At 41.0% G+C, this 17,780-nt stretch overlaps 1 protein-coding gene across 1 annotated transcript in view; it reads left to right on the forward strand.

Annotated features, from left to right (window-relative positions):
* Dnah7 (dynein axonemal heavy chain 7) overlaps positions 1-17,780 on the forward strand; it is a gene marked incomplete at its 5' end in the record, with an annotated part of 256,610 nt that overhangs the window by 81,973 nt on the left and 156,857 nt on the right. Inside the window, 5 exons of the mRNA XM_055616804.1 lie at positions 4,431-4,643; positions 5,946-6,055; positions 9,713-9,881; positions 12,395-12,497; positions 12,615-12,742. Of these exons, the coding sequence (XP_055472779.1) occupies positions 4,431-4,643; positions 5,946-6,055; positions 9,713-9,881; positions 12,395-12,497; positions 12,615-12,742 (723 nt within the window). The remainder of the gene's footprint in view (positions 1-4,430; positions 4,644-5,945; positions 6,056-9,712; positions 9,882-12,394; positions 12,498-12,614; positions 12,743-17,780) is intronic.

Raw genomic sequence — 17,780 nt, forward strand, 5'->3', positions numbered from 1 at the left:
CAACAAAGAAAGAGAATTTCAGGCCGATCTCCCTTATGAACATTGATGCAAAAATACTCAAAATACTCACAAGCTGAATCCAAAAACACATCAAAGATATCATCCACTATGACCAAATAAGCTTCATCCCAGGTATGCAGGGGTGGTTCAATATACAGAAATCTATCAATGTGATCCACCATATAAACAAACTGAAAGAAAAAAAAAAAACACATAATCATTTCCTTAGATGCTGAAAAGCATTTGATAAAATCCAACACTCATTCATGTTTAAAGTCTTAGAGAGATCAGGGATACAAGGCACATATCTAAACATAGTAAAGGCAATATACAGCAAGCCTATAGCCAACATCAAACTAAACAGAAACTTAAGTCAATCCTACTGAAATCAGGGACAAGGCAAGGCTGCCCACTCTCTCTTTCTCTCTTCAACATAGTTCTTGAAGTCCTTGCCAGAGCGATAAGACAAATAAAGGACATCAAGGGGACTCTTTGGTGTGTTTTAATCTGCATACTCTACTTGAAAATTTGAGACATTCTGCAAGTTAGAAATCTCATCCAGTGTTGGAAACTTTAAAGAGTCATAGTATTGTTGGTTTGTTTGTTTGTTTCAGCAATACTATAATAAAGTGTGTATCAGGCCACTCAACATTTTAGAGCTCTTTCTGGTTCTTGTAAATTTAATTGGGCAATTTTTTTTTAACCCATCAAGTTCATTTCATGTTGCCTGACTACTTCTGGGTGTGAGACTACTTCTGACTGCTCTGGAGTGTGAGCTGTACACCAGGTGTCACACCACGGAAGAGAGCTGACTCTCCCTCTGCAAGCAGCATTCAAACGCCAATAGCTTCTTGGCTAGGGGTGTGGACTCTGTGCCCACCTCCATTTACCCGTGCTGAGATTTTGTCTGCCCTTTCTTCCACACAGATGCCTAAGCCGCGCACACATGCATCCATGAGGGTGTGCATGTGATAGAGACATTCCATGTAGGCCGAACACTTTAGAAGCTCCCACTCTGTGCGTGCCGACCAGTTGTGGGTCTCTGTGTTAATTACCATCTACTGCGAGGAGCAGCTCCTCTGATGAGGGCTGAGCGATGCACCGATCTATGGGCATAGCAAGTAGGTCAATAGGAGTCACTATATCGCAATGCCCATTTAGAAAAATGATAGTACTAGGTTTTCCCCCAGGGCCTGTGACCTGCCTAGCTATAGGTAGTGGCCTCATTAAAAGTTCAAGGCCTGGGCTTCATCTCATAGGCATACCTTAGTGAATAAGACACTCTTCTTATGTTCGAAGTAGGAGTTCAAGTAAGCCAACTCGTAATTGACCAATGGATCAACTGGAATTTGGTAGTTACTGATCCTTACTTTAAAGCAATGAATTTTAAATATATTTTTTTGATGAGGAAGTTGATAGGACTTTAAGGTGCTGTTGATAATTAAGTAAGTGTTGAAACTTGAGAGAACTGCTTGTTCTCTTAGGGTAGGCAGATTCCAACGAGGTAGGACTGAGTTGCACATGTGTAAGTCATTCTACCTCATCAACATTGTCACTTGATTTTCTGCAGGAAGGAGAAAGTACATGATTATAGATCAAGGGTTTTCAGGTGCCAGAATAGCAGGGCATGGAGTTTCCGTGACAGTGTGAGCATGCAGGGTCCCTAGATGTCTCTACCATGTACCTTTACTATTCTCTGTGTTGATAATTTTCTCCTAACAGAGGAGTGGTTCACATTTGGAACTGATGACTTGGTTGAGTGGCAGAAGCAAACACCTAGAGTTTCCTGGAGCTTAAGACCACGACCGCTTCCTACACTGATGCACACAGAGCACACGCTCCCCTCAGAATTTGTGTTTCCATTTTCCTATTCAATAAGTGCTGGTTGTGAAACGGGGACTGTGGGAGATATCACAGGGTCCATAAAATAACTGGAAGTAATGTCACGGTTGTAGCGTTCTGGATACTGAAAGTGAATGCGATTTTGAGTTAGCTTTTGGGCTAGAAAGGTAGAAGGCTCTAGACATGAGAAAAATAATCAGTTCCAGATAACACTGTGGTAGCTACCTTTAGCTCGTCTGGCTCACTAGAAGAATGTTCACTAGGAATAAAATGTGATAAAAACATTATATAATTTTTCCAGTTTAATTAGATTCTCCTTGATTTATACAATATAATTCCAAAACAGCTTAGCTTTAACATTTTGGAGCCAAATTTCAGTTCTAACATCATTGTTCTATTGCAGGAAAATGCATTTTCCCAGGACAGATAAATTTCTGTGGGTGTGCAGTTAGTATGTGCAGCCAATATGTCCAGATGTTAATTTTTTATCTTGTTGTGATTGAATGTGAAGGCTGGCGGGGAGGCTGAGAGGTGCTGAGCTGTGCTGATGAAAGGATAAGCGTGCGCTGTGTGTTACTCTCTGACCCCAAACTAGCGTCACCCCTAAATACAGTGAAGTTCATAAATTTAAACACTTATGTGGCTAGACATGGATGGAACAGAAGTTAAGTTTTTATTACTTAAGAAGCAAATTACTGGCAAATCACTCATGTACATAATAGAAATGAAATGGTGTTTAAGCCCCACAAGTGCCCGAATAAAGAGCTTTCGGAAAAGTAATAATTAAAGAAGTAAAACCTTCAAGGAAGGCGTGTCTTGTCCCCTGTGTGGTTCTCCCTAACTGTTCACTTCCTTAGAAGCTGGTTTGTTGGTTTTATCATTGCCTCATATAAACAGAACTGAAATAAACTTCCTGGCATTTATTAAAAAGTATAAGAGCCAAGAAACTGGCTACTCAGTTTCTAACCAGGAGAATCTAATTAAACAGTTACCTTAAACACAATATTTTTCATTGATTTTAATTTGCTTTCATCACAAATCCTCTTCCAGTTCTGAGTTTTCTCATCTACTGAGAGACTTCAAAGCAAGCCTGTTCCTTAGAACTTACCTTAGCTTGATATAAACCAAATCATTTGGCATTATTTATTATTATTATTATCATCATTATTATTATTTCTTTGCTCCTTTTTGTTGCTCTAAGAAAATACCAGAAGGTAGCTACTTCATACAGAAAAGAGGAATACTTCTATTACATCTGTAGGCTGCAAGTCCAAGATTTAAGCATCCCTGCCTGGTTTTGGACTCTGTTGAGGGCCTCCTGGTTACATCTCAACATGGTGGATGGTACCATGGCTAGATAGTCACTAGAGAAAGACATATAGTATGAGAGGAAGAGCAGCGACTGACAAAGGGCCAACTTCCCTATTAACAACTGTGTCAGCATTCCATCACTGTGACAGAATGCCTGAGATAGTCAACTTAGAGGAAGATAGATTTATTTTGGTTCATGGAAAAAAAAAAAAAAGGACAGGGAAAGAAAGAAAAGCAGGAAAAGAAAGAAAGAGAGAGAGAATTAAAAGGGAAGAGAAAAAGAAGAGGAAGGATCCACTGGACCTCTAAGGACACACCCCATCGGCCTACTTCAATAAGGTCCACCCCCTGACGTTTCCCGCACCTCCCAGCAATGCCATCACCAACAACCAAGCCCTTTGGGGGACACTTCATATCCAAAACAGAGTACAACCCATTCTCATTGGGAGCGAATCCAGCTCCATGAAACTCACCAAATCCCCCCACGGGTGATGTGCACGACCTGGTTACAGTCCACAGGCCCTGTTTCTTACAGCTGCCACCAGCGCAGTACTGCCACACTGAAGGTCAAGCTCCCGGCACAGGAACTGTCAAGGGACACATGAAAAGCATATTTAAGCCTTAACAGCACTGATATTTCAAACCTCATGTAGCAAGCTTATGGAAAAATGCTCGGAGGACTCATGAGAGCAAAGGGAAAATTGGTGTCCTGAGTGTCTCAGGGTTTCATCGCTTTCTGGTGCCACTTTCTCTGTCTGTCTCTGCTCTGCTCTCTAGAGATCTCTGTTAGGAGGGTAATGTTTTCTGTAGCTTAGACCCACAGACTCACAGTTGACAAAGTCTAGGGAAAAACACTTTGTTGAGCCCTTGGGGAGAGCCAGGGTTGGCTCTGACTAGGTCTCTCTCCCGCCCTCATGTCCCATACAGATGGGGTAATAAGATTGACAGCTCCAACATAACCACAGAGAACAAAAGAGGGGTAGAAAAAAGAGAGGCTGCCATGAGCCACATTTGCCCTCTGTGTCTGCCCTATAGGTTTGTTTACTTAAAACCTTGTTGTAAGGAAAATAGATTATTTTTAAATTACATAGAAATTATGATAAAATGCAGAGGATATCTCCTACACGTGAGGATATATATCTATATATGAGAAAAGCACACACACACGCTCATATATATATATATATATTTACATTGCATAAATATACTAGTTCAAAATGTTTTGTTCACAATGATTCTGATTGCACTGGGAAATTATATCGTATTTTTTTTTTCAGGCCCTTGAGCAATACTTGGAGAAATGTAATCATCAAATTGATGACATTGTCACGTTGGTCCGTGGCAAATTGTCCAAGCAGAACCGTGTTACCCTGGGAGCCCTTGTGGTATTGGACGTTCATGCTAGAGATGTCCTTGCAAACCTTGTAAAGAAAAAAATCAGCGATGACAGCGACTTCGAGTGGTTAAGTCAGCTTAGGTACTACTGGCAAGTAAGTGGCCTCACACAGCAGTTTTAGCTCAGAGCTTTTAAAGGCACTCTTGCCTGCTCAGCTGTGTAACAGGGCCAGTAATTCAGGATTTTGTTGTTTTGCTGATGACTTCCTATATAAGATTATCCAGAAAATTAAGGCGGCCAGTAACTATTCTATTATCATCAGTATCTATATTTACATACCTCCATTTATATCCAAATGTATGATTATATATTAACATATGTGTCCAGTTTCAATGCATTATTATGCAATTTACAAAATGTTGGGGTTAGTCGGCTTAAAATTGTGTGTTTCCATTTCTGATGGACCTAAGTGAGGTTATGAGTCAGAAGTCCCTGGTCTGGTTTAGTGATTAAAGAACCCAGAAACATTTTCCACAAGGAAGGAATTTTTCAGGCCGTCTGGGTGGATGGTGATGCTAGTCATGGCTGCGAAGGGAGGAGGGGCAGAGACAGTTATGGCGGCAGCGTGCTAAGCGTGGGAGAGGCGGGGGTCCAGCAGTTCTCAGGATTCCATGCAAGTCTTGGAAGGTATGTGCGGGAGACAGCACCCTCTGAGCCTTTTCAGGGCCGTGCCATTCGGTGGGAGGAGCGTGGGTGATGGAATCCTCGTTTCAGAAGCCAGCTCTCTCCTCATTAGATTATAAACAACGTGCTTAGCTCAGCCGGCACCGGGGTCCTCGGCTGTGGAACTGTGGCGGGGTTCGTGGTGGTCTGAAGGAAAATGGCCGCCATGTACTCACGGGGAATGGCGCTGTTACATGTGGCCTCGTTGGATGAAGCGTGTCACTGGGCTGTGAGGTCTCAGACGCTCACGCCAGGCCCAGTGCTGCTTTCCTTCCCGCTGTTTGACGAGCCATACGCAGGACTCTCAGCTACCTCTGCACATGCCAGTGTGTTGCCATGTTTCCTGCCATGACAATAATGGACTAAACCTCTGTAAGCCAGCCCCAGTTAAATGTTCTTCTTTATAAGGGTTGCTGTGGTCATAGTGTCTCTGCACAGCAATAAAAGCCTAACTAAGACAGTGGTGGTACTCCATAGTGAAGAAAACAAGGAATACTAATACGGAAGAGAAAGGGGACATGTTTTAAAATATTCTATGGAAAACATGGAAGCCATTGACTTCTATTATTCATCCAGGAAACTAGCTATGGAATTCTTCCTGTAAGAGAACTGATGTCTGAAAGATTGTTCTAAACAAATGCGCTGTGGATATTCCTTATTAAAGATCTTGTCATTTCTTGTTGTTTGCAATTTTGCTTTCTAACCAATTCCATATTTTTCTAATTGATCCTAGGAAAATCAGTTAGAAACAAAGATGATCAATGCTGGTTTGCGATACGGCTATGAATATCTGGGCAATTCCCCTAGACTAGTTATAACCCCACTCACAGACCGCTGCTACAGGTAAACAGTGCCATTCAAAGTTGGGGGGACAATAACCTCACACACACACACACACACACACCCTAGACCAATGATAAAGTTAAAGGTAATTAACTGAGTTATAGTTGATTCTTTTTACCTCGCAATCTCCACATGTATTCTGTGTGGTTTCCCAGCCCCTTAAGTCTCCTCTCAAATTTCATTTTCTCCTTCTCTGCTGGTTTCTCCTTTTCATCTCCGCGATCACAGTATTCTTAGGAACGGCAGTGGTTAGCACTTTCTATCCCCCCCCCCATTTCTTCTGTCTTCCTCAACATCTCTGGCTTCTTTTTAGATCATTTGAGATTTTTTTTTCCCCTGAAATGGTGAATTTTCTAGAGTTCTGTGTCCATATCCCATGATTTCCAGACTGTTTACATCCAAACCTTAATCACTTGTGTCCTAAAGAACTGTGTGTGGAGCTCTCTCCCACAGTGCACACGCCTGCTGGGTATCTCTTTTGAGAGCTCAGAGGTACTTCACACTTACACTTTATTCCCAGTGCAAATTAGCTACTTTATGTATTAAGCTTTCTTTGCCTCCCAGATTGTACATCTCAGAAGACAGCAATAAACATACATTATAGTTTTATTCTATTCACTCCCCTCTGTTGTCTCTTCCCAGACCTACCCCCGTTCCATATCTACCAAACTTCGTGTCCTCTCATTTACTCTTTTCAGTCTGTCAGTCTCAGTTGGTGCTGTCATGTCCTCTTGGGTGTGTTGGCGTCCCCTGGAATGTGTTTGGCCTACCAGGATAACATCCCTAGAAAGCAAACACTGCCTCTCCCATAGTGCCCCATGTAGAGGTGGGACTCTGTGCCACCTCCTCTCTCTGTGCTGAGAGTCTGTCTGACCTGAGCTTGCACAGGTCTTGTGCATCCTGTTATCATCAATGTTAGTTCTTCCATACAACTTCCCTGTTGAATCCCCCGTCACACACTGTTTCTTCCTCTGTCTTACTTCTCACAGCGGGTTGAGGCATGCTTGCTATACTTTATATTTTTTATTGGACTTTTTCGTGGAAAAGACTACATGCTATTTTTACCTTGTCTCCAACAGAACCACATTTTCTGGGATAAAGGATTAAATAAAGAATACTGGGCTGCCATTTTAAAATGCATGCTTAGAGGATACTCAGAATTGTGAATGCTCTTGGAGAACATACTGACTTCTTACTGGTTTGCTTATGAATTATGATGACTTTCAGGTAGAGCATAGTGCTGATTTCAGAGTCTCCTTATAGGCTGGGTCATAAATTTCATCTACTCATTCAAGACACAAGCTATATACTCTGTTAGCATAGAGCAAAGATGGAGTATATACATGCCTTTTCCATTCTATGTCAAAATGAATATGACTAGAAAACAATATAGCACACCGTTTCATTATCTGGTAATAATAACCTTGGCAGAACATAGGATAAATAAAAATATGCTATTGTTTGCAGCTTCATAAAAGAAAAAGACATAGATTGTGTCACTCAAGTGTTTTCTCATCAAGTGGGAAAGCTAGATTAGAAAACAGCTGCAGTAAAGTGTCCTGAGTGGGGTACTAGAGGGAAGCAGGAGGTGCCATGGGCGTGTCACCCGGATGGGAACAGAGCTCACAGGAGAGTCCCTTTGAGTGTGCTAGGGAAGATCTGAGTGGAGGTGATCTGTTACATGGTAAGTGGATTAGGTCACATGGAAAGAAAAGGACTCTCTGTTCTTCACTAGTGACTTTAATCCACTTACATTTAATATGATAAGCAAACTATTTGGATTCATTAAAATAATTGTATGTTTTATATCCCCAGAGCCTTAATTCACTTATTTTATAGTAGTCAGTATAACTAAATACTATTTTAATCATTATCTTTATGTCTGTTATGTTTTTAAGGATCTTTCTCTTGGTTATTAATGATCACTCTAATGTTACTAGTAGTTTTTTTTTATGTTACTTGGGATTTTTCTTTTTTTTTTTTCTGTTCATGTCTTTCTTTCATTCTGGAAAGTTCTCAGTCATTGGCATTTAAATGTTGTCTCTTCACCATTTTCTCCCTTATTTATTCTGTGCCCTTTACTTTTTTTTGTATTTGATCTCTAACTCTCTGGGTAATTCCCTCATATTTATCTCCTAACATATAATTTTATTTCCTTATGTTTATTCTGATATTTAACCTTTCACTGAGTTTTCAAGAGTTTATTGGATATACTTTTACTGTAGAATTTCAAGTTATCTCTTTTATAAAATTGACCTCTGCCTCAGAGAAAAAGATGGATATATACACACAGAGAGAGACAGAGAGGAGCGGGGAGAGATTGATAGATTCTGACCGCTGGGAACCGAAGAGGGCCAGACAGGATGCTCTGTGAGTGGTAACCCTCACAGGTCTCTGTTCATCTGCTGCTCCTGCTGTATGTCTGCCTCAACAGCTATCTTCCCTTCCAGTTTTCACTGTGAGCATGACTTGGTAAGGGAGGCTGCCCCCTGCTGCCTTTGAAGATGTTGGTTGTGGACACAGCCACGGTTTGTTTCACCTCTGAGGAAGGCTTAAGGGTTTTCTCAGGTTCAGAAAAAACAAACAAACAAACAAACAAACAAACAAACAAAAACCTTCCCCTTAGTTTTGGCTCATAAGCAATGAGAAATGGACATCTGACCCAGTGCCACCTTGAGGAGCAGTACAGGCCTGTTACCCAGACCACCCTCCATGAAAGCTGAGATTGTGGGCTTCCTGTCCCTTCTCTGCTTGCCCTCCTTGTCCTCCTGGTGGCTGGTGGAGGAAATGTGGTTTCTGTTAGAGACAAAGCACCATTTCAAACTTCCATGAAAGGTACAAAGAGGTGAATCCATCCCACTTCCCCTTCCTTCTTGCTCAATCATGATGATTTCATATCTGTGCTGCCAAAATTATACACATGCAAATAATATGTATCTCTCCAGATTTGCACATAATCATGTCTCAACCATTGAATCCCCTTACTGAAGACACCTTTTATTCTTTAAGTGATTGCTATGGGCTTTAAAATTATTTTCTTCCATGTGACATTTCTATACTCTTCTAATAATGTCGGGCATTCACAGGGTCAGCTGAATTCTCCACATTAACCAGAATTCAGGATTGAATTCCAAAAGTACATTTGTTCTAAATTTTTATGTATACAAATATGTATATGCACATGCATTCTACCTGTCTGCCTGCCTACCCATCCATCCATCCATCCATTTATCCATCTGTCCACCCACACATCCACCCATCTGTCCAGTCATTTGCCCATCCATCTATCTGTCCATCCATCCATTGATCCATCCACCTACTCACCTATCTACCCACCTATCTCCCCTTCCTTCCTTCCTTCCTTCCTTCCTTCCTTCCTTCCTTCCTTCCTTCCTTCCTTCCTTCCTTCCTTCCTCTTTCTTTCTTTCTTTCTTTCTCTCTCTCTCTCTCTTTCTTTCTTTCTTTCTTTCTTCTATCTCTATCTATCTATCAATCATCTATCTACTCTTCGAAGTAAAACTGATAACAAAGTAATGTGCTGACAGATTTTCTGAGGTTAGCAGGAAGGAAGAAATCATGAAAGAGGAGGTGGCATTTAGGATTCAACTTAATCTTTGATTTTGATGTTTATGATTCTTTGTACTTATTTTATGCTAGGACCTTATTTGGAGCCCTTCACCTGCACCTTGGAGGAGCACCTGAGGGTCCAGCTGGCACTGGAAAGACAGAAACCACCAAGGATTTAGCAAAAGCTGTGGCCAAACAGTGTGTCGTTTTCAACTGCTCCGATGGGCTGGATTATTTGGCTTTAGGAAAGTTCTTTAAGGTTTGTAGTGATTCCTCCTTTCTTTTCAGTAGGGTAGTTGATCAGAGATGAAAAGGGAGCTACAGAGAGACACAAGAGAATGCCAGCAGAAGCTCTACTGTGCCTTGTAAAGGTAAAAATTACACGTCTCAGCGAGTCTCAAGGACAAGTGAGCTCGGCCTCCCTCCTGGCCCTGCGGTGGAGGTCACCCTGCCTCATTGGTCCTGATGGGGTCTTAGACTTAGGAATGTTATTTGGCTGTTTGGGCACTCTAACCACAGAGCAGTCTCTCTGGCCACAGAAGTCAGATTGCACAGAGGGTTATTACAACTCATTCTGAAAGAAAGAAAGAAAGAAAGAAAGAAAGGAAAGAAAGAAAGAAAGAAAGAAAGAAAGAAAGAAAGAAAGAAGAAAGAAAGAAGAAAGAAAAAGGCTGTGGTGTGGAATTCCAAAGATATTTTTAACCTGTGTGCTGATTTATCAATAAGTTTCAAAATTCATTAATTTACTATTACAGACACCTCTTAGATTTTCTGCTTTGGAAGCATGTAACTCTTCTTTTATTTTTTTAATAGTGTGCATATGTGTCCATACATGTGCCTGCGTGTGTTTGTGAGTGTGCATGCTTCTCAATTACATTCCACTTTGTTTCCCACTGGTTTAGAGCATGCCAAATAGGCTAGTCTGGGTAGCCAGTGAGTCCCACTGAACGGTCTGGCTCTGCCTCCCAGCACTGAGATGGTAAGAGTGTATCACTATGCCTAGCCTTTTCCTGTGGGTGCCAGGGATTGAACTCACATTATCATGTTTGTGTGGGTGCTGGGGATTGAACTCACATTCTAATGTTTGTGTGTCAAGCATTTTTACCAATTGAGCTACCTCCCCAGACCCAAAAGACATGGCCCCCCCAGACCCAAAAGACAGGGCCCCTGGCTGACTACACACCTCCCTGTTCACCATGTCTTTTCGTATTTGGTTGTTTTGTTTGTTTTTGTTGTTGTTTTTGTGACAGGGTTTCTCTGTATCCTGGACTCTCTTTGTAGATCAGGCTGGCCTTGAACTCGAGATCTGTCTACCTCTGCTGCTGCCTCTGGAGTGCTTAATTATCCAGATCTGTCAGATTCTAGAGGTCTGTAAGATTTTGAAAAGGGAAATCAAAGTTGTGAAGTGCCTGCTTGGAAGCCACTTGAGTAGCTTGTTTCTAGAGGCTGTAGTTCCTGAACATGCTAGGTGGAGCTGCTGAGCACAGAATCATCTGTTCCGGATCGTGGACTCTGCATTTTTTCCCCTTCCTTCCTTCCTTCCTTCCTTCCTTCCTTCCTTCCTTCCTTCCTTCCTTCCTTCCTTCCTTCCTTCTTTCTTTTTGTTCTGTGATTTTCCAAATGCAGTTTAACTATTCTGTACTATCTTCTTTTAAATTTTTTCTTCAGCAAAATTAACAATTTCAAAATCTAAACTAACAAAAATATATTATTCTTATCCAATACAGTGAACTGTTTACTTGAGTGATACCCAGTGGTCACTACTAACAATTTTACATTTGTGATGTTGAAACAGAGTGGGAGTTTTTTAAGGAAGTCAAATAATAAATAAAACAATAGGAAAACATGAGAATGACATTTAATTTGTCTTTAATGTCATCTAAACTTGCCACAATGACTAAGAAATAAATGGCAAAGTGAGAAAGTCCTAAATATGGTTTGAATAAATAGTACATTCCGATGTGTTTAAAGCAATGCCTGTCTTCTTTATCATAATAGAATAGCTTTAGATTGATCTATTTCAATAGAACTAAATTTGCTTATTGGTAAACATGAATTGATTGTACAGATATACTTTTGATGTGATGTTCATGCTGAACAGTGGAAGTACAAATAAAGGTTTAATTTATACTATTAAAAACCTCATAATCATTCAGTCATTATTTTTTAAAATATCACAATTTACATATTTGCATATATAATGTTAAACAGCCTGTTTTCTGTGACAACTAAACCTTTTATTGTATTATTCATTGAAAATCAAAGTAATGGGTAGTGTGTTCTCTGAAGACTTGCCAATCTTTGATGTGCATGGAGTTGAGCACTTATCTGTGAGGTAGTCCTTTCTTAGCATTATAAATTGGGCCTTGAATGTTAGTTGGCTATTTGGGTATTCTGATTACAAAGCAGTCTGTCTGGTAACAGAAGTCATGTTGCATAGAGGATTATTACAACCCATTCTTTTAAAACAAATAAAATCAACTTGTAAATAAAAAGTAAAGGCCTGGAAATTATAGGTGAACCTCTAAATGCCTAAAGATATACACAGAGTGAAGGCAATAAATTGGAAAGTTTTCCAGTTGATCAAACTCTTTATGCACCTAGAATAATGAATTGGTAATGAAAAAATGAGCTGTCTTTAAAGATAAAAGTGAATAAGCAATTTCCTTGATAGGATATTAAATCCCTGAAAAGATCAGGTGAAAAATGCATCATTTCAATGTAATATTCAATCAGATAAAGTTGAAAAATTTTATTATTCTTTCCTCCCAGGGACTGTTATCTTGTGGAGCCTGGGCTTGCTTTGATGAGTTTAACAGAATTGATTTGGAAGTACTTTCTGTGGTTGCTCAACAAATCCTTACTATCCAAAGAGGTAACGAGCCTCTCTGGCTATACAGCATGTGAAAACAGCAGAACTGGGGGTGGACAGTGGGCAGCGAATGGCACATGCTGTGGCACTGCTAAGTCATGGAACTTTTGATTACCACAGGTATTAACGCAGGCACTGAGCTTCTGGTGTTTGAAGGGACAGAGCTAAAACTTGACCCCACGTGCGCGGTCTTTATAACAATGAACCCTGGCTATGCCGGGCGGTCAGAGCTGCCGGACAATCTGAAGGTATGGCGGGTGTAATTATAACATCGGTTTCTTTTGTCGACTTGCGAATGAAAAAAAAAAGAAAAAAAAAGAGAATGTGTGATCCTAGGATTGCATTTTTAAACATCTGCTTTTAGGCATACCATTTGGGGAAAGTATTCTAGAAGATAATGTTTAAAGCTTCAAATACTTTTGCAAAATAAATATGGAGAACAGGTACAACTCTAAAATTTTATAGTTTTAAAATAATATTGATTATAGAAATGAGAAAAGACATAAGATGCCCAGTATTTTTTATTGTAGTCTATCTTTTCAGTTCAATATTCATTTTTAAAGAGTTCAAATCCAACAACTGTGCATAAGTGGTGGGTTTTTTTACAGTTCATTTAAATTCACGATGACCATTGTCCCAGCTTTGTAGACATGATACAGACTGTAAGTAGGATTACTGAGCTGTCTTTCTGATGGACATTTAGATTGCTTTCAGTTTCTACACTATCAATAGCACCACAAAAGGCTGTCGGCTGAAGGCTTCTCTGTTGGAAGATTCTCATAGCAGAATCACCTTCCACACAGGCTGAAAACATCGACCTCCCATATCGAGTCTCAGCCCTTGTTAATACACGGCACTCATATTTTTGTGTGTGTGTTTAATTTATAAGGGAAAAAACACTGTCCTAACTGAATGGAGCAAAACTTGTATTTACAAAAAGTATCTTTTCAAATATTAGTAAAATATGTTGTTTTCTCCATATATTTGTTCTACTTTTTATATTCTTCCATGGTGAACTGCATGTTTATGGATTGTGCGTAAAAAACAGTGTATTCTAGAGAACAGTACATTAACAATTGTAGGCTCAAACCTAAGTTTTCTAACTAAAACCTACGTGCCTTCTACTGGCCACTGCTGCCCACAATCATTCCAACCGCCACCAGTTTTAATGTACTTCTGCTTTATGCCCTTTCCGTGGTTAATCACTTTGCCTTAGTGAAGGAAGGAATGACTTCAATATGAGAAGTGAGGGCTGAAGAGATTGTTCAGTGGGTAAATGCTCCTGCCTCCAAGCCCAAGAGCCTGAGACTGAGACTAGGACCTGAATATAGGAGAGCACTGACTCGGTGAACCCTGACTGACACATGCAGATTGCAGCATGCATGCCCTCCCTGATAAGTAAATAGAATAAAATTTAAGAGAGGAAAGCGGTAAATCCTTTATCTAAGAAGCTCTTTGTGATTTGCAGTTTTATTCTGAAAAGCTTTCTCTGCAGCTGTTTTATTCCACATTTCTATGGAGTGGGATCCACCTGAACGCATAGTCATAAAAGCAGGGAGGCAAAATTCTGGGAGTGGTTGGTCATAAAAAGCTAGAATATGTGATTGGCTGAATCTGCTAACTCCTTGTGTGGACCGTCCCACTGTGTGTGTGTGTGTGTGTGTGTGTGTTTGTGTGTGTGTTTGTGTGTGTGTGTGTGTGTGTGTGTGTGTGCGCACGCGCGTGTGTGCGTGTATATAGCTATTTGCCCTGTGGCTCCTAGGGCAAATTGGTTTTCTTTCTGCACTAAGCTAAAGGCTCCTGTGACGCTTCCCTGGCTTTTCATTGCTACTGTTCCCTCCTCTGTGCTGCTGTGTGGCTGGAGTTGCTATAGAAACCAGTTTGCAAGTATATATGGAAATTCCTGCCTGGGTGTGGTGACCCCAGCCTGGAATCCAGCTTTTGGGCATCAGTGGTGACAGAATAACCAGTAATTCCTGGTCATCCTTGGCTACTATCTCAGACCTCATCTCAGGAAGAGTTTCTGACAAGTCTGAAATGAGCTTTGAATTCCTTAAAAGAGAGAAAAAAAAAAGGAAGGAAGGAAGAGAGGGAGGAAAGGGGGATGGAAGCAGTGTCCAAAGCATCCTGACGAGTCTCCACTGTTACTCTCGAACCCTCTCCACCTCCACCTAGCCCTCTTCGGTGACTGCTGCCCCTGCACTGTCTCATTGGCGTGTCTTCCTCCCAGCCCTCTCCACTTCTCTTTTGTGACAGCCCTTTCGGCACCAATGTCTTCTGCTCTGGGTACTACTGTTGCAATGCTACCAGTGTCTCCTATCAAAAGAAATCTGATCATGTGATTTCAGATTTAAAAGCCTCTGGGGAGCTGAGTGGTGGCTTAGGGGTTAAGAGCACACCCTGCCCTTGCAGGGGACCAGAGTCCATTTCCCCGGGCTCTCATTGAGTGGCTCATGAGCAGTGTAACTCTAGCTCCAGGATACCCAGTGCTTTTCTTCTGGGCTCAACAGGCATGTGGACTCACATATGCACAGACTCAGACACAGGCACACAAATACATGTAATTAAAACATAAAAATAAACCTTTAAGACTATTGGGATTTTTTAAATCTACAAAATAAAGCCAGTTTTTGTTTGTTTGTTTGTTTGGTTGGTTTTTTTTGGTGGGGGGTGTTGCTAGAGTCTTGGTATCAGGTGCTAATGCATGTGTACTGCCATTTCGCTGTCTATCACAGGTATCCTGTGTATCTGTCACAGGAGATTTGCTAGCCTCTGTGTGCCCCGTGCCTTTCTGCATGCTGCTCTCTCTCTCTCTGGAGTGTTTGCCTTAGCTGTAACTTTCCTCCCTGACAAAGGAATTCAGTGTTTGAACTAACAGGGAGCCACTGGGCATACTCACAGTTCAGAAATGGCTGTGGGCTGTGTCCTGGGCCAGGCAGAGGTTCGCAGCTGAACCCTCACAAGTCCATGTGTATAGGCTGCTCAGAGACACTTCTCTTGGGTCTCTCTTCTTCCTGGGTTGCTGGTGGCCAGCACCACACAAGGTTCACAGCTGGTGAGCTCTCAGTCAGCCTGGAGCAGCAGGGACTGCTGGCTTCTTCCTTTATCGTGTGCATTTCCCACAGTCCCTGTCTCGGCAAACCCTGGGCATTGAGCCCGTGCCCACAGGCCACTTTTGTTTCCTCAGACAGGAGTCAGGCACCAATCCATATTCCTTCAAATGCAGGGATACCTTCCAACTGCCCTTCATACTCTGGTCTATGTGGAAAACTGTTATGCTCATAGCATAACAGCCGCTCCCATCGGAGGGAGCATTTTCACATCTCCCCTCTTCCTCACGCCCCAAATATTTGATGATCTATTAGTAAACGAGAAGGTTCAATGGTTGCATATACTTTCTTTGTAAATTTGACATACACTATAGCTCACATATATTTTGATAAGCATTGTTTTGTGTGGAAAGAATCCCATTTTAATACTGTGTTATGTCTGGATAAAACCTGCAGTCTTGAACACCTCCACTTTAGAGGAGCTATATTTCAAATTGCAGCTACTCTAAAGAATTGTTTTTCAAGATTGTTTCAGGATAGTTTTTAAATGGGCATATTCCAGGTCTCTGGAATGCTACTGGCACTGCAAAGCCAATAGCTGGACATACACACAGCTCTCCACAGAGTGTACAGTGTGAGATTCCCTTGTAGCATCTGAGGAAAGAAGGGAAGTAGACCTTTCACTCCCCTTGACTAACATCAGACTAATCTCTTGAATAAAATGACATGTTTGTGATATGTCTTTTTATGTCCTTAAAAATAGTAAAAAACAAACAAAAGGTTACGGCTTGAGGGTTTGTTTGTTTTAGTTACATCGATTTGCAGGCCTTTAGAGCACACTCAAGGCAATATGGTTCTTCTACATACTGCACCCTTCTTCTACAAATGGAGTAGGCACTGTAGACATTTATCTCAATTGTTTCTTCTGAAATAAACACAGATGGTTGTACTCACGTCCACACCAACTCCATGCTGTAAAACATGTCCACATTTACTTATCACTGGGATCTTTGCCTCACCCTGGCTTGTCTCTCAGGTACTCAAGAAGACCTGCCACTGCTTAAGTTAGAATGCAACTTCCTCTTGTTTCTAAAGCACTGACTTTTTCTCCTCAGACATACTGCAACCCTCAGAAACTTACGGGACAGCCAAAGTCAAACTCGGTGTCAGAATGGCACACAGTGTTTGAGAATCACTTGATTAGGGCCCCAAAATATTTTTTTCAATTTATAGTGTTTGTGTGTGTGTGTGTGTGTGTGTGTGTGTGTGTGGTGTGTGGTGTGTGTGTGTGTGCGCACAAGTATGCTGGAATATCACAGCCTGTGTGTAGAGGCAAGAGAACAACTTCCTATAGTTGAATCTCTTCTTCTATTATGGGTTCTGGGGACCAGACTCAGGTATCAGGCTCATCCAGCAGGAATCTTTACCTACCGAGAAATTTCATCAGCCCATCAAAAATAATCTGTTTTGAATAATTTCAATGTCAGTTATTGTCTTTAGAAAAAAAAATCTGATAAATGGAACACCATCATGGTATGGTTTGGAAGCTTCTTTACTTGCTCTGCTTTCCCTTTAGTGTTCATAGTAAGCGTGTTCTGCAGCCATTATGTGACAAGTGTGGAGGAGGGGGATGGGAATCTGGGAAGTATGTTGGCTCTACCAAGTTCAACCTGCCACACAAGGCACGGGATGCTGTCCTCAAGCCAGTACCACTTTGTACTGCTGTAAAGCTAGACTGTGTAACTCATACCGAGACAGAGGCTTTTGGCCGGTGTGTAAATTCACTTCCTCTCTGTCATTAATTCAGAAAAGTAGTTGAGAACCTACCACTTTGAGGAGGTGTCATATGACTAGCAATGTTCTTTAATATTTTCTTTCTTTTGGTATACAGTGGTCTAGATTCAAGTTACTGGCTCAAGCTATATATTTTTTAAATTGTGTATGTCTGTGCATGCAAGAAAGCAATGTTTTAAGTACAAAATTAATTAATGTGAACCCTGATATACACCAATATTCTAAACATAAATTATATATATATTTTTAATTTTGTTTAATTTTATATTCGCTTACCATCACATGGCATTTAGTTGTTCTATAATATTTAAAATTATTGATCTTTAACAGTCATAATCCATGACTTTTTACTGTTCTCTCCCATACTTTGTTTGTACAAGGACTGGCCAGGTTTCTAGAGACTCAAAAGGCTCTGGGTATCTCAAAATATTTCCTTTACTTA

This window comes from Psammomys obesus, unplaced genomic scaffold (assembly GCF_907164565.1).
Source record: "Psammomys obesus unplaced genomic scaffold, mPsaObe1.curated_primary_1811, whole genome shotgun sequence".
NCBI lineage: Eukaryota > Metazoa > Chordata > Mammalia > Rodentia > Muridae > Psammomys > Psammomys obesus.